This window comes from Triticum urartu, chromosome 7A, assembly GCF_056163025.1.
Source record: "Triticum urartu cultivar PI428250 chromosome 7A, HENAU_Tu73, whole genome shotgun sequence".
NCBI classification, from domain to species: Eukaryota; Viridiplantae; Streptophyta; class Magnoliopsida; order Poales; family Poaceae; genus Triticum; species Triticum urartu.
Window position 1 is genome coordinate 231905822 of NC_141879.1, and position 20073 is coordinate 231925894.

General features: G+C 47.0%; 1 protein-coding gene across 1 annotated transcript; it reads right to left on the bottom strand.

The window, feature by feature from the left end:
• Positions 1-6117: 6117 nt before the first annotated feature.
• On the bottom strand, positions 6118-8539 carry LOC147959138 (uncharacterized). The gene is made up of 5 exons (XM_087532497.1): positions 8523-8539; positions 7860-8092; positions 7598-7782; positions 6854-7130; positions 6118-6773 (listed from the first exon to the last, which is right to left on the bottom strand). Exons 1-5 carry the CDS (start codon positions 8537-8539, stop codon positions 6118-6120), a joined length of 1368 nt encoding a protein of 455 aa, XP_087388623.1.
• Positions 8540-20073: the final 11534 nt, after the last annotated feature.

The following is a 20073-nucleotide window of genomic DNA, read 5'->3' on the forward strand; positions in this document are numbered from 1 at the left end:
CTACTCAACCAAATAAAAGTCTATCCTTTTCCCAATTTTAGTCTTTGGCAGATTTTAGCTATCTTAGCACAAGTCAAGCAATCTTAACACAATTCAAGCAAGCACACAAAGAGTCTATGAGCAGCGGAAAATAAAGCATGCAACTTGCAAGAATATAAAGGGAAGGGTTTGGAGAATTCAAACGCAATTGGAGACACATATGTTTTTGTCATGGTTCCGATAGGTGGTGCTATCATACATCCATGTTGATGGAGACTTCAACCCACGAAGGGTAACGGTTGCGCGAGTCCATGGAGGCTCCACCCACGAAGGGTCCACGAAGAAACAACCTTGTCTATCCCATCATGGCCATCACCCACGAAGCACTTGCCTCACTAGCGGTAGATCTTCACGAAGTAGGCGATCTCCTTGCCCTTACAAACTCCTTGGTTCAACTCCACAATCTTTGTCGGAGGCTCCCAAGTGACACCTAGCCAATCTAGGAGACACCACTCTCCAAGAAGTAACAAATGGTGTGTTGATGATGAACTCCTTGCTCTTGTGCTTCAATTGATAGTCTCCCCAACACTCAACTCTCTCTCACAGGATATGGATTTGGTGGAAAGAAGATTTGAGTGGAAAGCAACTTGGGGAAGGCTAGAGATCAAGATTCATATGGTGGGTGTTGAGGATATAATCTCTGAGGGTAAACCGCCCAGGAGGGGCCGATTCACCTTCAGCTATACTGAAGCCCAAGGAAACCCAGAAGATGTCACTTTACGGATGAAGCTTAGAGGCCCAGAGCCCGCAGGTGATTTAGGGCCCATGATAGTAAACCACCATGATTGTATAACTTGCATTGTAAGTTAAGAAAGAAGAGACCGAGGCGGACACTTGTATGAGCCAGCCTCGGGACTCAACAACTCGAAGCCAGACAAAGCGGATTCGCTCCCTGGCCTTTGAAACCCCAGCAATATCAATCACAACTAGACGTAGGCTTTTACCTTCATCGAAGGGGCCGAACTAGTATAAAACTCTCGTGTCCCCTTTTCCGGTTTAACCCCTTCAAGCTAACCCGTAGCGATGGCTCCACGACTAAGTCCTTTCATGAGGACATCTGCCGTGACAATTCCACGACAGTTGGCGCCCACCGTGGGGCTATCGCACGATGGTTTGGAGTTCTTGAAGGGCAGCTTTAATGGACTCAAGGGATACGCCGTGGGCCAGATGACGAAAAGTCACCGTGGAAAGCTCTACATCGACAACGTAGGATGGGGTCCCGAGGCCGATTCAATCGAATACGGGTACCGGGTCCCCTTTGGTGGGATTCACGTCTTCATCGGCAAGATCGGCGAACCGGCCCCCGAGCCGGGCACCTGCACCGACATCATCGAAACGGCTTGGCGTGCAAGTTCTTTACCGGTTCAGCCCGAGGCAAGGCATGTTTTCGTAGGTGTCGTCCATGGTTCGGGGTACGAGGAGGAAACGGTCTCCGACGAAGAAACCATAGTCCGCAGCGGTGATGAGTCTTCTGGAGAAACCGAATCGCTTTACCAGTTGCAGGACGGACGGATTGAGGGAGGATCCGAGGGCAACAGTATTCCGGATTCCCCCGGTCCGCCAAACCGGGCCGCTGTCTTCATGGCCGACACACGACCGGTGCGTCATTCATCTACCGCAGCAGCAGTGCTCTCCGGTTCAACGACGGCCACGCCAGCAGGGGCAGGAAGCTCGGCGCCGCCTCCGGCCCAAGTCTTGACTGATTTGTTGGACGCTCTAGCGGCACTGATGTCCGCGGAGGTAGACGCAGCAGCCAGGGATCAGCACGATGCGGAGATTCTAAAAGTGAAAGATCAGATAGCCCAGGCTAAAGCGGACCTGGCAGCAGAGAACGCCAGGATGGCCACAGAGCGGGCTGAGTTCGAAGCATAGGCTTATCGGATTAGACTGGATCAGAATGCCTCGGAAGAGGTCATGAGACGAAGGTACCGATCATGTCTCCCATCGGTTTACGAGCCGCAGAATCTTTTCAACATGCCAGGTGCAGGAGCTGGTAACCAACCCGCGCCAAACCGGGTGGGGGCACCGGAAGCAGGAGCGCCGGTTCAACCACGCGCAACAGACCTGCCTCGCCAGAACAATGTTGTACCATCAACGCCGCCCGGGCATTATTCCAACCCGTTGGATAATATCGTGGCCGTCGCTTCACGCCTGGGGGCCCTCCCAATCGACGGCGAATCACCAATTGCAGTGGAAGCGCGTCGGCCCAGGGATCTCCTTCAGACAACATTAAATCAACAGCAAGCGTATTCACACAGCCATGAGAGGATTCATTCCACTCCCCGTCAAAGTCGGAGTTATAGCAGACACGTGGAAGACGAACCGACCGTGTCCAGTAGCGCACGCCACTGAAATTCGCCATGGGGGAACAACCCGGCCGGGGGAGGTACTAATGCGCAAGATGTTATGGACCACGGCCGCGCACGACGGGAGGCCCAGTTGACAGCTCGACATGAAGCACGACAACATACTCCAGTTCACCCCACTGCCTCCGTGGAGCCAGGGGTAATGTTCAGTTCCCTAGGGGTACCATGTTTAACTCCCGCATTGCGTAATGTGCGATTGCCCAAGGATTTCGAGGGACCTCGTAAGGTACCAATTTACACAGCCGATTTACAGCCAGAGGCGTGGGTGGAGAGCTATGAGATGGCAATGGAGATGTTAGATGTGGATGAGGCGGTATGTGCTAAATATTTCACCATGATGCTGGAAGGGACAGCTCGCACTTGGTTGAAGAGCTTGCCAACCAACTCTATCGATTCATGGGCCGAATTAAAGTGCCGGTTTATCCAGAACTTCAAGGATACGTGCAAGCAGCTAATGTCAATTGTAGATCTGGCCGCTTGTGTACAAGAGGAAGGGGAGTCCACGACCCATTGGGTTAAACGGGTCTCGACGATTTTGCATTCATCAGATCATATTAATGCAGACACCGCAGTATTAATGTTAGAGGGCAATTGCCGTTTCAAGCCGTTGAAACAGAAGTTGGGAAGGCTCAAACGTCATTGCAACGACATGTCAACACTCATGGCCGCTTTAGTTAAGTATGCCAATTCAGATAATACCAAGGATCCGGATTCAGAGGAGGACAAACCGGATAATACATACTGGACCATTCACTTTGATGGATCCAGGCATCTGGAAGGCTCAGGGGCTGGAGTTGTCCTCACTTCCCCTCGAGGAGATAAGATTTGTTATGTTCTCCGCTTAATGTTTCCTTGTACTAACAATGCAGCGGAGTACGAGGCCTTGCTCCACGGTCTTCGTGTAGCTAAGGAAATGAACTTAAGCCGGGTTCGATGCTTTGGAGATTCTGATTTGGTGGCTCAGCAAGTTTCTGGTACTTGGGATTCTAAGGACCCGCTCATGGCGGCTTATAGGCGCGAGGTGGATATTGTAGCAGGTCACTTTAAGGGTTATCAGGTGGAGCACATCGACCGGCGCAAGAATGAAGCAGCAGATGCTCTAAGCCGACTGGGATCTCAGCGTAAACCGGTACCACCTAATACCTTTCTAGATATCTTACATAACCCATCTATGAAGTTACCTACAGAGGAGGATTTAGCTGTTCCTGATCCAGAGGCCCAGTTGCTAGCCGTTTTACATGCCACTTCGGATTGGACGGTTCCATATTTGGCGTATCTGAACCGGGGCGAATTACCAAAAGACAAACTTTTTGCCAGGCAGATAGTCCGGCGGTCCAAGTCTATGGTTGTTCACAATGGTGAGTTGCACCGTTCTAGCGTTTCAGGCGTATTCCAACGTTGTATTTCTCCTGAAGAAGGACAAGAGATTCTACGGGAAATCCATGAAGGGGATTGCGGTCACCATGCCGGTTCAAAGTCCTTGGTTGCTAAGGCTTTCCGACACGGGTTCTACTGGTTGACAGCTCATTCTGATGCGGAAGACTTGGTAAAGCGGTGTGACGCTTGTCAGAAATTTTCACGTCGAGCTCATGTTCCTTCTCAAGAGTTACGCATGATCCCCATAACATGGCCGTTTGCTACTTGGGGGCTTGATATGGTTGGACCCTTTAAGCGTTCTAAGGACAAAAAGACCCACTTGTTGGTGGCGGTTGACAAGTTCACCAAATGGGTTGAAGCGGAGCTCGTCAGTAAATGTGATGCAGCCACGGCGGTTCAATTTCTCAAAAATATTATTTTCCGTTTCGGCTTTCCACATAGCATCATCACAGATAATGGTACGAACCTTTCTAAAGGTGAGATGGAGGAGTTCTGCCAACGAGAGCACATCCGGCTTGATGTAGCGTCCGTGGCTCACCCCCAATCTAATGGTCAAACTGAGAGGGCGAATCAAGAAATCCTGAAGGGTATCAAGCCTCGCCTCATGGTCCCTTTGAAGCGGACGCCGGGTTGTTGGGTGGAAGAATTACCATCTGTGTTATGGAGCATAAATACCACCCCAAACCGATCTACGAGATATACACCCTTTTTCCTGGTCTATGGGGCTGAGGCTGTCCTCCCAAGTGATATTCGTCACGACTCGCCCCGGGTCGCGAATTATGTTGAAGCGGACAACGAGCAAGCACGCCAAGAGGCGCTGGACCTGTTAGATGAGAAATGAGACATGGCTTTGGCTCGGTCAGCGGTTTATCAACAAGACCTGCGGCATTATCATAGCCGCCGGGTTAAGACAAGAACCTTTCAAGAAGGCGATTTGGTACTTCGGCTCATTCAAGACCAGACTGATATGCACAAGTTATCCCCACCTTGGCAAGGGCCTTTTGTGGTCAGCAAAAATCTGCACAACGGATCATACTACCTCATTGACGTTCGAGAAGACTCACGTAGCTCTGAGGAGGAGACCCGGCGGCCATGGAACATAGCTCTCCTACGGCCTTATTACACTTGAAGCCACAGGCTTTTCATATGTACATATTTCAACAATGTATATATTATGATCAATATAATAAACCGGCATCCTTGCTATCAACCAGGGTCTCCGCCATTTTTCCTTCAAATATCTGTTAACTTGGGGGCTTCAGCTAATAACACGAAGTACTACCTGTTAGCCCGGCTACCATGCCACCATCTATCTGGGGAGCTTCACACCCAAGGGGCCAAAGAGGGATCAATTGTGCAAAGCACGACTCAAACATAGGCACCCATTGAGCACAGCTCACAAAGTTACTTGGGGGCTCTTTGTGTCAAATACCAAAGAGTTTGAAAGGACCCTTGTAGCTGGGTATCGACCCATGGCTTGGAAGCCTGGTGTATTCACCTAAAACCCCGGGTTAACCTGCCTTCATCAAGTAAGCCACTCCTATCCAGGTAATCCTGGCACGACCCTTTGAACGTTTGACAGTTACTCTCATTGAGACCCTGAACTTGTCAAAGTTAAAACGATGATTGGTTAGTTGGAGGGCCATCTTAAAAGGCTTTGTCAAAATGGTTTAACTCAGTGGCCTGGCAGCCCATGAAAAGCCTCGATTTGGGCCTGGAAGCCCTTGAAAAGCCTCGACTACGGTTTTTTGTTTGCTTTTTTGCCAAGTTTTTGTTTTTCATAAGGTTTACGTTAAACCGGAGTTTTTTTAACCCGGCATGGCTTACGAATCTTCTGTTAAAGTATACAATTCAAGGTAATCCGGCATCCTTCAAAACCGGTCTGGCTTTGACACTTTGTCTCCAGCAATCGGCCGGTGTTCATCACAACCCGGTTTTATATCATATATATATACCAACATGGCATGGTGGAAGTTGGGTTTTCACCCTTCTTCAAATCACACTTGGTAAACCAACAACAATGTTTTATATCACAGGTATGATTTATTATTGCTGCAACCATAGTTGTTTACCAAGTTGTGTTGGGTATTTTGACCCGTCCGATGGTAAACCGCCTGGACAGATTTTCCTTATGCAGGCACATGGATTGCATAATATTGTGAAAATACATAAGCCAGTACTGAAATTCTCATGACAAATCGACGCAAAGTGTATCCCGCTGCACGAGGGCAACGGATCAAAGTATTTTCACTAGCTTATTACAAGGCGCTTGAAGGCCCAAAATATGGTGTTTCCAGCAGAACAAGGTTTATGGAGCATCACTCTAATTGCTGGATCAAGTCTCATTACCATGTTGATGCGAAATTGATGGGTCATCTGGCGTCGGCTCAGCCTCCTCCTCCCCACCTAGCGGCTGGAAGTTTGTAGTGGTCCAGTCAATCCGGGTTAAGGCCTGAAAGATAGCTTCTTCACTGATAAGTTCTAACGGATCAATGTCAGGGGCATAAGTGTGCTTACGGATTCCTGGAATAAGATTTTGCGCCTCCGGAATGACAGGGTTAACCCGTTTGTTGTTGGCATCATAATAAGACCGGTGAACTGTCAAGTTAGCATCTTCTGCCAGCTGACTCGCCAGAGGACGCATTTCCCTTGTCACCCTTTTAAGGGTTGCATCATCGAAATCTGCTCCCTTTTCTTGTGTGCTTGGAAAGCCTTTGGCAAGGTCAACCGGATCCAAATCAGCTATCCACGCTTTGGCTCGGGTAAGTGCCAACAAAGCGCCGGCCCTGGCAGCAGATCGCTTCACCTCTTCTAGCTGTGCTGGTACCATGGATAGCCTTGCTAGAGTGTCCTTGATCAGTGTTGGGGCCGGATTGTCATAGGGTGCTGCGCAGATAACCCGTTGAGCACCGATGTATAGTTGTTCAAGAAGAGTATATGCTGCTTTCAGCTTCATCCATACATCTGAGCCCAGATGAGTAATGCGGCTACCTGCAACGGTTTAAGAATTTCATATTTCAACCGGCACCTTACAAGATGGATATTTCAAATACCTTGCTAGGAGTACTTACCAAATACTGCGGAGGTCATGGCGTTCACTTGACGTTTCAACCCAGAAAGTTCTTCTGCCATCGGTTTAAGAGCAGATTCGGCATCTTCAGCCCGTTTCAGCAATGTGCCCTTCTCAGTGTCCCAATTGGCACGTTCCATCTTGAATTCTTCCTTTAGTCGTTCTATGGAAGTTAAAGCGGCTCGAAGTTCATCTTTGGCTTTGGACGATTCTTCTTGATGAGATTTGATACTCTCTTGAAGATCAGCAATCTGCCTTCGTTGATGGTTTATGTCAGCCTGTCAACATCAGAGGAGCACATCAATATTTTATCAAAAGTCCCAAGCATACAACTGGTTCTACACTTGGCACTTGGGGGCTAATGCGGATTGCTTCTTTCTTACTGCTTATTCAAAGTCCCAAGGATTCATACAAGTTTCAATCCTGGCACTTGGGGGCTAATGCGGATTGCTTCTTTCTTACTGCTTATTCAAAGTCCCAAGGATTCATACAAGTTTCAATCCTGGCACTTGGGGGCTAATGCGGATTGCTTCTTTCTTACTGCTTATTCAAAGTCCCAATGATTCATACAAGTTTCAATCCTGGCACTTGGGGGCTAATGTGTATTTGTTCAAACTACTTAAAAATCAACAATGTGCAGTTTGGAAATTCAAAGTCCCAGTTTGTTTTTACAAGCTAAACCGACCCTTGGGGGCTACAGGATACAAGGCAGTGAAAATACAAAGATAAGAAGGAAAATGTTTACCTCATAACGTTCCTTCATCAGATTTACCAAGTCAGCCTCATTGTCTCGGCTTGTATAAAGCCGGTTCAAGAATCCGGAATGAAGATACTGGGCAGAAAGATTAGCATATTTTGACATATCAGTTTCCGTCTTCCTCTTGCCCATTGAAATAAACTCATCCTTGGCGGTATGTTTTGCCAAGATAACTGGATCACCCGGAGCGGTATAAGCAGTGACAGTAACAATAACGTCATCGTCTTTGGCTGGGCTTGGCGGATAGCACTTGACTTCAGTGGATCAGCAACCGGACTTGCAGGCATAGCATGTGGACTTGAGGTATCTTCATGTGTGGCCGGATCAGCTTCCGGCGGATTAGCATTGATAGTTGGCTCTGGCGGGACAAAATCATCCATGAGATTATCAAGATTTTTATCAAGATCCTCAGGAGCTTTCTCCGGTTCAACTTCATCGGTAGGGGCACTGGTCTTGGCCTTCTTACTCAAATGAGCTTGAGCACTAATATTAAAACAAAGATTAGCATGGTCAACTGAGTTATGAATGAGAAGGGAAGACTACACACTTACCCAGGGACGGTTTTCAATGGAGGCAGCTGAGTGGTTGATGAACCACCAGACGAATTAGAAGATGCCCGATAATTTGAATCAGATGAATTGAGAGGGCATCGGAAGAAACCTTTCAAAAGATAACGTTTTTCAGGAGAACAATCAACCTCTGGACGATGTTTCCGGTTTGGGGTATGAGGTAAACCGGAAGAAGTGACCTGTTGACCACTGTGCTGGGTTGTGCGACGCCCTTCGGTTTGCTGTGTCTTCAAAGAAAGTTTTTGATCCAAATGAGCAACAGGGTGAGAGCATTTCACTTTCCGAACTGCACGGCGAAATCGTTGAACCTGCACAAGTTCTGAGTCAGAAGAAAGACAAATTACCTCAACATGATCTGCATGGCTGGCCTCCGCATCATCCCGGGAGTAATCATTATCAGTAAAATATATGGATAGAAGTGAAGGGAGTCAAACTTTACCTCTTCAGCCGAGTCATCGACATCTTCTGGTGGTTCCGAAGACTCAGCAGTTTTCTTTTTGGCAGCTTTCTTGATGACCTTTGTCTTACCACGAGGAGCCTTAGCTACTTTGTCTTGAGATTTCCTTTTCCAAAAGGAGCTACTGGCCTATGGGATTGCACAAAAGGATTATTATAGCAGTGTCAAAGCGGAGAAGGATCAGGAAAAGTACAAGGTTAAAATCTTTACCGCTGGCGGTTTGTTGGAGGCGTAAAAAGGACGCAGACCAATTTGAGTACATACGGTGAGCGGTTCATCAAGTATTTTCTTTACACTTTCACTGACTTCATCGTCAGTCAGTTCTATTTCATTAAACCATTGTGGATCATTGGTGTTGCCGGTATATTCAAACATCAATCTGGGCCGGCGGCTTAAAGGAAGAATGCACCATGAAATCCAGCAACGGACGAGATCAACACCAGTTAAACCGTTGGCAAGGAGATCCCGGAGTTTGGCGAGTTGAGGTGCATAGGCTTGTCGATCTTTGGCAGGAAATCTCTAAGGTAAAGGGTGATTATTGCTGAGCCGGTACGGACGGTAGCCCAACAAGGGATTTTCTTCAGCAGGGGTAGTATTCTGACAGTAGAACCAGGTTTGGTTCCAGTCTTTTGGATGCCTGTGAAGTTTGTCGTGAGGAAAATCAACCTCTTTCCTCATTTGGATTGACACACCACCAAGTTCAGTATTAGGTCCATCAGAAAATTCCGTCCGGCGGTTTAAGTGAAAGAGATCTAGAAAGAGGTCGACAGTTGGTTCTTCTTGCAGATAAACCTCGCAGAATACTTGGAAATTGCATATGTTGGACACATAATTTGGTCCAATATCTTGAGGATGAAGTTGGAGCCTGGCAAGAACGTCCCGGAAAAACTTTGATCCGGGAGGACTGAAACCTCGAGCTAAATGTTGCAAGAATACAATCACTTCTCCATCTTGAGGTTCAGGGGGGCACTGAGGGCCAGGAACTCGCCAATGGAGGATATTTTTTGAAGCTAAAGCACCGGTGGTGACATATTCATTGATTTGCGTTTCTGTGATCCGAGACGGAACCCAGTTGCAAGCAGCAAATTGCTTCGTCATCCTACAAAGTCTGTAAAAGGAAAATGGACGGTTTACGATTGGCGGTTCGTATGTGTTTGTCAAATATTAAATCGGCAATTCAAGGTATACGCATGAAGTAAACCGGGCATGGCTGTTCAAAGTCTAGATGGCGGTTTAAGAGAGGGCTAATGACATACGACGGATTATCAACACTAAAGGATAACCGCCCTTTGGAGGCAGAACCCCGAACTGAAAATTTGTTTAGTGTTGTGGAAACAAGTTTCATAAGAAGGTGATATAATTTTGGATCTACCATTGTTCAATAGACAAATTTTTCTGAGCTATACAATGGTGCTAAACAGATTAGAGAAGATTCAGATAAGGATTTACACAGGAGCAGTAAGATGCTGTAGTATGGCAGATTAAAAGCTACAGATCCGGCCGCAAGGGGAAATTATCAGGTTTATCTAGATTCAGTATGATGCTAAAGGAAAAAGCAGAGGAAGGGCCGATGAACACTGACGAACACCGAAGAAGCTTCGAAACCCTAATACAGATTCAACAAATAATGGGAAGGAGTATGTACCAGGGACACGCAGCGGCGGAGTATCTTCAGAGATCTGGTACGAACAGGGTGATGCAGCGGCCTGGTTGGTGCGGACTGGAAGATTTACGACGACGGCGGCGGTGATACTTGAGGTCTTCGGGTCGCGAGGAGGAAGACGATGCGGTTTGGAAAGGGGGGAAATGGAAGGCGCCCTGGTCTTATTTATAAGGAAGTGGGGGAAAACAGCAGGCGCAAAAATCGAGGAGTCGGAAGCGGCAAAAGAGGATGCAGCTGTCGCCTCGATCTTCATGAATTAATTAAAGAGAAAGGAATCTTTCTAAAACTTTTTATACAGGGATGACGTCGCAATGATTTACTACTGTAACGAAAGATGACATCATGGCGATTCACCAAAGATCACAGGGAAAAGACAATATGGCGGTTTACGAGAATTGCCAGAAATTCAAGGATTGAAGACTGACATGAACAGGTTCAAATCAATCTGGGGCCTAATGTTGAGGATATAACCTCTGAGGGTAAACCGCCCAGGAGGGGCCGGTTCACCTTCAGCTATACTAAATCCCAAGGAAACCCAGAAGATGGCACTTTACGATGAAGCTTAGAGGCCTAGAGCCCGCAGGCGATTTAGGGCCCATGATAGTAAACCTCCATGATTGTATAACTTGCATTGTAAGTTAAGAAAGAAGAGACCGAGGCGGACACTTGTATGAGCCAGCCTCGGGACTCTGTAGACCGGCCGGGGTCCTCCTGAGTATATAAAGGGGTGACCCGGCGGCGGTTCAAAGATAGAGAACAACAACTCGAAGCCAGACAAAGCGGATTCGCTCCCTGGCCTTCGAAACCCTAGCAATACCAATCACAACTAGACGTAGGCTTTTACCTTCATCAAAGGGGCCGAACTAGTATAAAACTCTCGTGTCCCCTTGTCCGGTTTAACCCCTTCAAGCTAACCCGTAGCGATGGCTCCACGACTAAGTCCTTTCATGAGGACATCTGCCGTGACAATTCCACGACAGTGGGAATGGAATATCTTGACCACAACACATGAGCAGGTGATTCTCTCTCAGAAAATGTGTATTGGAAGTGTAGGTATGTTCTGATGGCTCTCTTTTCGAATAAAGAGTGGGTGGAGGGGTGTATATAGCCTCCACACAAAAACTAACCGTTACACACAATTTACCAATCTCGGTGAGACCGAATGGAGAAACTCGGTCAGACCGATTCAGCAAACCTAGTGACTGTTAGGATTTTCGGTGGGACTGAGATGCAACTCGGTAGGACCGATATGGTTAGGGTTAGGGCATAACATAATCTCGGTGTGACCGATTACACAAACTCGGTGGGACCGATTTTGATAATAAGCTAACTAGAGTGTTGGTCAGGTAAACTCGGTGGGACAGATCGCTCATTTCGGTGGGACCGAAATGTTACAAAAGAGAAACAGAGAGTTTACGTTGCAATCTCGGTGGGACCGATCGCTCATCTCGGTAGGACCGAAACGTTATGAAGGGAAACCGAGAGATTACAACCCCATCTTGGTGTGACCAAGATCCCTATCGATGAGACCGATTTTCCTAGGGTTTGTGGTAGTGGCTATGACATTTGAAACTCGGTGGCGCCGGATAGAGGGAATTGGTGGGGCCGAGTTTGACTTTTGGTTTAGGGCATATGTGGATGTGGGAAGGTAGTTGAGGGTTTTGTAGCATATCACTAAGCACTATGAAGCAAGAACCTCATTAAACAACACCTCATCCCTCCTTGATAGTATTGGCTTCTCCTATAGACTCAATGTGATCTTGGATCACTAAAATATAAAATGTAGAGTCTTGAGCTTTGAGCTTGAGCCAATCTTTTTGTCCTTAATATTTTGAGGGGTCCACTTTCCTCATCCATGCCATGCCATTCATTGAGCTTTTCCTGAAATATTAATCTTGGAATAACATTAGCTCAATGAGCTATATGTTGTTAGGAATTACCAAAACCACCTAGGGATAGTTGCACTTTTAATCTCCCCCTTTTTGGTAATTGATGACAACATATAGATCAAAGCTTCGACAAATGATAATAAGAGTGAAAAACATTGTCGTTTTGAGAAGTATGTGAAAAGCAAGAGCTCCCCCTAAATTTGTGCATAGTTTATGATTTGCTTTGGACTGCAAATGCACAGAGAATTAGGGTCATGGGTTACTCTTCCATGTCACATACATCTTGGTGGAGCGCTCAAAATGATAATAATTAAATACATGCACTCATCACCAAGCAAAGTGAATGATCATATAGGGATAAAATGATAATGTCATCCAACAAGCATTAATGTAGCATATGATCAAACACATGATCATCCAAGTATCACATAGACAAAAGGTATCTCAAACAAGCAAAGCAAATAAAGTTCAACCACCAAAGCAAGAGAGAATACAAAGCAACGCTCTCTCTCTCTCGAAGCCTATGATCTATACATTTTTCTCCCCCTTTGGCAACAAGTTACCAAAAAGATCCTAGAAAATGCATAGCACTAAATCATCTCTCAGGCTTGGTCTTCAGGTGGTGGTGTTCGGATAACTCCAAGAACGAAGGCTTCAGTCGAAGTAGATGGAGCTAATGGATTAGGTGCTGGAGCTGGTGGCACTGAAGCTGTAGCTGGTGCAGATGAAGTGGCTCTGGTGTCTGGAATAGGCACTGTAGCAAACCTCTGAGCTCTAGGCACTCTGGCAAACGCATCAGTGGTTGTCTTGCCCTTCCTCTCCTGCATATCATCCTGAAGTTGCTCCGCAACAGACTGGATCTTAGTTACCTTCACATCCAAGTCATAGAACTTTTGCTCCACGATCCTCTCCAAGCTCTCCTAGTTTTGAGTCAGGGTGGCCAGTCCCTTCTCAATCCTCAGAGTGGAGGCAATCAAGTAGCCAAGCTGATCTTGCTTGCTCTTCAGAAGATACTGAGATGCTTCTTCAGTAGTTGGCATCCTAGCAGCCTTTTCAGCCTTTGCCTTCTCCTTCTTGGCTTGTGCATGCACAAAAGATGGTTCTTTTTCATCCATCACCACTTGGTTGTCCTCAAAGTCTGGATAAATAGGCATGTGCTCCTTGTCCAGCAGATATGTGCCAGTGCCCATCTTGGAGTTGATCAGCTCCTGGATCTGTGGGGCATACCCACAACTCCTCTTCTGATCTACAACTGTCCTCTTGATAGTTTTAACTATAAGGCTCATGCCTTTGAACTTCTGTGGGACATCAAAGATATGAAGCAAGTTTATTGCATGGCCTCTGATCATCTTGTGATCACCTGACTTTGGCAAGAGAGTGTGCCTGAGGATCCAGTTGATAGTAGGCAAGCCTGACAGAAGGTAATGTACAGATCCAAACTTATGTGTCTCAAGAGCAGCATCTGGGATCTCCTTGTACATGTGTGCCATGGAGTTGTGATCCTTCTTCTTGTTGGCATAGACATCCAAGTCATCTTCACTCTCTTTCGGAGCATTGATCAACTTCGCCCATTAAGCAACCGTGGACTGGTACCTAGTACCTTCAGACATCCAGACAATCCTTCCATCTGGGTAGAAGTGAGCTGTGGAGTAGAACTGCATGATAAGCTCATCGTTCCATTTTGTGAGCTTCTGAGCCACAAACTCATCGACTCCACATGCCTTGAAACTGTCATACACACCTGCATAATGTTCATCATTTTCCCTGATGTACTCCCAGTCGACCCATCTCATGTCACACACTATGGGCTTCTTGTCAAGCAAGACTGTCTCATAGAAGTCCTGATGTTCCTTTGTATGGAACCTGTAGTCCACAACAGTCCTTCTCCTGGTGGCATATGGATCAGACTCTCTACATAGCCTTAGACCTGAGTCCTTCCTTATCTTCATGTTCTCAGCTACTGGATGAGCATCATTGTGATCTGTAATTTTTGGCTTCAACTTCCTCAATACACGTGACTCATCATCTTCTTCTTCCATTTTAGCTTCAGGCACTTGGCCTTGTTCTTCTCCTCAGCAGGGATGTTCCTTGTGCTCCTCTTTGGTTTTGGCTTTGGAGCTGGAGTTGCAGCCTTTGGAGCAGTCTTAGGCTTAGATGGAACAGCCCCTGCCCTGATGGCATCACCCATAAGCTTCTGAGCTTTGGGTGCTGGTGCAGCATCTTTGTGACGCCCCGAAACCGATGTGCCAGGTGTCTTCCAGTTATTCGCTGTTGTTGCCTTGTCTTTGCTTGTGTGTCATGCATCGCTTATCATGTCATCATGTGCATTTCATTTGCATACATGTTCGTCTCATGCATCCGAGCATTTTCCCCGTTGTCCGTTTTGCAATCCGGCGCTCCTATGTCATCCGGTGTCCATTTCTACCTCTTTTCATGTGCGGGTGTTAAACGTTTTCGGATTGGACCGAGACTTGTCATGCGGCCTTGGTTTACTACCGGTAGACCGCATGTCAAGTTTCGTGCCATTTGGACTTCATTTGATACTCCAACGGTTATTCGAGGGACCGAAAAGGCCTCGTGTGAGTTGCAGCCCAACACCCTTCCAAAGTGGCCCAAAACCCACCTAAACCTCCTCCATCATCTAGAGCGTTCGATCACGATCGCGTGGCCGAAAACCGCACCTCATTTGGACTCTCCTAGCTCCCTCTACCTATATATATGTGCTCTCCTCCAAAAATTCCGCGCACATCAAACCCTAGCCTCTTCCTCCTCGCGCCGCCAGACATGTCCAACCGCGCCGGACATGTCCGCCGGACATGTCGCTCTGACGAATCGCGTGCCGCCACCTCAGCTCCGCCGCCGCCTCCAGCCAATCCGCTGCCTCCACATCACCACCACCGGGCTTCTCTCTCCACCGCGCCCACGCAGGCCCGGGAGGCCCAGATCCGCCCCCCCGGCCCGGTTCACCACGCCGCCGCCTCCCGCGGGCTCCCGCGCCGCGCGGAGTCCCGCGCCGCCACCCCCCGACGTCTCTGCCGCTGTGCCGCGTGCTCCTCCCATCGCCGACCCGCACCACCGCGCGACGCCGCCACCGCGTCCCGCGCGGTCCGAGCCGGCTGCCGCCTCCGCCGCCTCGTCACGGGTCACCGCCCGCACCGTCATGCGTCACCGCCCGCCGGAGTGCCGTCCCCATCGCCGCCCCTTCCTCCCTGCTACTCCGGCGATCCCCGACCTCGTCGCTCCGGCCATCTTCTTCTTCTCCTCCGGCGAGGTCCCTAGGATCAGGACCAGATCCACCAACGCATCGAACCAAAAGCCTCCCCTCGTCCCGATCTTCTCCGTCCCAGAACCGCTCCGTCCCGCGTTGACTTTCGCGGAGGTATAATTTCGGCTAAGTCCCCAGACCTGCATATTTTCATGCCATATTCATCATGTCATAACTCTGCACCCATCGCTACGTTTTGGGCGTGTAGCATATCAAAATGTTCGTCTCGACGAGTACATCATTTCATCCCATTGCATCATTCTAATTTGAGCTCATATTGATGCCCGAAATGCTGTTGGAACAGGGCTATGTGAGGAATATGTCAGATCTGTTTCAGCAAATGGCCTTTTGTCATTTTTTGCCATGATTAATGTGTGCATGCTATGATCCTGAGCTCTACATGTGTTTTGAAGTATGCCATGTTATCTTTATAGGGGTGTATGCCATGTATTTTTGTGATCTTTGTGGTGACTAGCACAAGCATGCAAAGTAGCTTACTCAATGATGCTGATTTCAGGGACTTAGAATTTCACTAAGTCCTTGCCCTGTCATTATTTTTATGCTATATGTTCATGTTGTTTCCTAGCGATCCGTGCCTCTTTTGAGCATAATCAGTAAGGATGTTTTGTAGATAATATTGTGCTCTATCCATCCGTGTCTTTGTTTGCAATTATGGAGCACCCTAGCTTGAGTCAATCGAGCTCTACTTTTGCTATAAAATGTTCCTGGCAGATTATTAACATGTTTAGCAATTTTGCCGAGCTTGTTGTAGTTGATCCGTGCATGTTATGTTGTTGTTCTTGCCATGTCTAGCTTCTATGCCATGTATACTTGCTGGGGGTATGCTTAGTTTGTCATGCAATGCCTCGTAGTGAGTGCATCGAGCTCGTAAACATGCCTACTCGTTATCTGTTTTGCCATGTTCCAGTTTTTCACTAAGTCTGAATCTGTTTTCGTTAATTGCTATGTTCACATGGTTGCAATCGTATTTTCTGATCCCTTTTGGCTCATGGTCACTAAGGGACTTTTGTTGTATGCTTTGAGTAGCTTCATGCCATGCCTTGCTTTGCCATGATATGTTCCTGTAGCATGTAGTTTTCGTGCTCTAAACATTGCTTCCTGATGATAAATTCCTGACTTGTGTTAATTTCACTAAGTCTGAATCCAGTAATCTTTTGCACTTTTGCCATGCTTGTTTGAACCTGTTAGTGAGTGAATTAGCCATAGCTCAGTGTTGATATTTTGTTAAGCATCATGAGTGGATCCCTGCCATGTATTTTTTTGCCATGTTTGAGTGCAGTAGCTTATTTATCTTGATGCATTTAGAAGGCTACATGCTGTTAATCGCAGACCGGTGCCATATTTGTTTTGCTTGCCATTTCCAAACCGTGCATCCGATTCCGGTGATCTTTATATAGATTTCGACCGAAATCACATCAACTTTCCAGTGGCACTCTTGGATTTCCAAGTTGAGGCCAGGTTCAATCATTCCTTTCCAAATCATGCATATGCATCACATATCGCATCCCGCATATCCTGCCATGTTCATGTGTGGTTTGTTTACTATATTGTGTGCTTCTTTCCGGTGTTGCTTCTTCGGGTTGGTTCCGATAATGTCGCGTTTGTGAGAACCCATTCGTCTACATCCGTTTGTCTTCTTCATGGACTCGTTCTTCTTCCTTGCGGGATTTCAGGCAAGATGACCATACCCTCGAAATCACTTCTATCTTTGCTAGCTAGTTGCTCGCTCTTTTGCTATGCCTATGCTGCAATACCTACCACTTTCTTATCATGCCTCGCATATTGTTGAGCCAAGCCTCTAACCCACCTTGTCCTAGCAAACCGTTGTTTGTCTATGTTACCGCTTTGCTCAGCCCCTCTTATAGCGTTGTTAGTTGCAGGTGAAGGTTGGAGTTTGTTCCATGTTGGAACATGGATATTTTGCTGGGATATCACAATATCTCTTATTTAATTAATGCATCTATATACTTGGTAAAGGATGGAAGGCTCGGCCTTATGCCTGGTGTTTTGTTCCGCTCTTGCCGCCCTAGTTTCCCTCATATCGGTGTTATGTTCTCGGATTTTGCGTTCCTTACACGGTTGGGTTATAATGGGAACCCCTTGACAGTTCGCCTTGAATAAAACTCCTCCAGCAATGCCCAACATTGGTTTTACCATTCGCCACCTAGCCTTTTCTTTCCCTTGGGTTCTGCAGACTCAAGGGTCATCTTTATTTAAACCCCCTTGGGCCAGTGCTCCTCTGAGTGTTGGTCCGACCGAGTAGACTGCGGGGCCACCTCGGGGAAACTTGAGGGTTGGTTTTACTCATAGGATGTCACATCTGAGTGTGCCCTGAGAACGAGATATGTGCAGCTCCTATCGGGATTTGTCAGCACATTCAGGCGGTGTTGCTGGACTTGTTTTACCATTGTCGAGGATGTCTTGTAACCGGGATGCCGAGTCTGATCGGATTGTCTTGGGAGAAGGAATATCCTTTGTTGACCGTGAGAGCTTGTGATGGGATAAGTTGGGACACCCCTGCAGGGATTTGAACTTTCGAAAGCCGTGCCCGTGGTTATGGGCAGATGGGAATTTGTTAATGTCCGGTTGTAGAAAACTTGAAGTTGATCTTAAACTAAAATACATCGACCGCGTGTGTAATCGTGATGGTCTCTTCTCGGCGGAGTCCGGGAGGTGAACACGATGTTGGAATTATGCTTGACGTAAGTAGTCTTGGATCACTTCTTGATCATAGTTGTTCGACCGTGCTTTTGCCTTCTCTTCTCGCTCTCTTTTGCGAATATGTTAGCCACCATATATGCTAGTCGCTTGCTGCAGCTCCACCATCATACCTTTACCCTTCCTATAAGCTTAAATAGTCTTGATCGCGAGGGTGTGAGATTGCTGAGTCCCCGTGACTCACAGATACTTCCAAAACCAGTTTGCAGGTGCCAATGATACCGTGCAGGTGATGCAACCAAGCTCAAGGAGGAGCTCGATGAAGACCTTGTCATTTTGTTGTTCCGTTTTCCAGTTGATCAGTAGTGGAGCCCAGTTGGGACGATCGGGGATCTGTGTAGCTTTTGGGGTAGTCTTCTTTTATTTTGGGTTCCGTAGTCGGACCTTGATTGTATCTGGTTGATGTAATGCTTTATTCATGTAATTGTGTGAAGTGGCAATTGTAAGCCAACTATGTATCTCTTTCCCTTATGTATTACATGGGTTGTGTGAAGATTACCTCACTTGTGACATTGCTTTCAATGCGGTTATGCCTCTAAGTCGTGCTTCGACATGTGGGAGATATAGCCGCATTGAGGGCGTTACAAGTTGGTATCAGAGCCTTCCCTGACTTAGGAGCCCCCTGCTTGATCGAATCGCTGACGTTGTTGAGTCTAGAAAAATGTTTTGAGTCATTTAGGAATTATATATATCAGAGAGTAGGATTCTTTTTACTCCTCAGTCCCTTCGTCGCTCTGGTGAGGCATCCTGACGTAGAGTTTTGATTCTTCTTTTCTCAAATTTCACTAATTTTTTTAGGATCACGCGGGTATCTTGGAATAGTTCCAATGGTTTTGTGACGAGAACATTGTTCTTGGTGCCTCCTGACATTTAGGGGTTGTGGCAGTGTCCTGGGGAGTTGAGCTCCGAGGTGTTGTCGTCACAATTTTATTGTTGCAGTTCTGGAATACCTGAGTTCGCCGACATCGAAAATCTCTTTTATGCAGTTGTTGGTGAGATAACCTCGACGCCACCCAGTACTGGGGCGGGAGTTCAGGAGTATTGCCATAACTCATATAACGGATGCTTTTCGAAGGTTGAGGTAAACGATTTCTGAAGGTTTCTTGGTTATGTGTTGAAGGATGGATACAGCTGGATGTAGGATTTGCTAGTTTGGGTGAGATATTATGCTTCCCCTGTATCCCCAACACCTGATTGCATAACTGGAAAATTTCGGGAGTTTATAAGTGGGAATTCAAGTAGCTCTTAGGATATCTTTTCGACAGATGTATGATATGAAATTGGGGTTCGACGTCTAGTGGTCCGCCTATCCACGGTTGGTTTCATAGTGGTCTCGTTGTGTCTTAAAGAGTCCTTGGCTATGCCGACTCGGGGACGCTTCATATGTCATGTGCACTGCCTTGTACATGATGGTGCTGTACGATCGAGCCCATGTAGGCCCCACCACGAAAACTTCAGACGAAATCTCTATCACATGTTTGTTCTGGCTTATTTTGCAAGTCAATCCTTTGTTTTTCTTTTGAGTTGTGGTATTCGAGTTTCTTCGAAGTCAAATGTTGATTCCATACATTTCCCAAGCGGTGTTCTCATATTCCGATGTGAATACTAATGCTTCTGGATCATCGAGATTGTCATGTTAATTCTTTTTCAACCGGTGTGTTTTCTCTTCAAGCGGATCCGTTCTTTCTCAACATCCGCAAGATCCAATCTCAGCTTTCTCAACGGTGTCCGTTCATCCATCCCAAGTTGTCTTTGTTTTCCCACCCTCCCACCCTTGTTTCTTTAAGGACTCGGATTTCTTAATCAAATATCCATTTTATGATTGTGAAGTCTCTCCACTCTTTTCCGTCAATGTTCTTATATGGTGATTTATCGTGGAGAT

What these genes read in the sequence shown, in the direction of transcription:
- LOC147959138 (XM_087532497.1), bottom strand. An exon ending in TGCTGATCCACTGAAGTCAA is followed by an intron (nt 7,783 to 7,859) that starts GTGCTATCCGCC and finishes CGGGTGATCCAG; the next exon opens with TTATCTTGGCAAAACATACC. An exon ending in CATGACCTCCGCAGTATTTG is followed by an intron (nt 6,774 to 6,853) that starts GTAAGTACTCCT and finishes AAACCGTTGCAG; the next exon opens with GTAGCCGCATTACTCATCTG.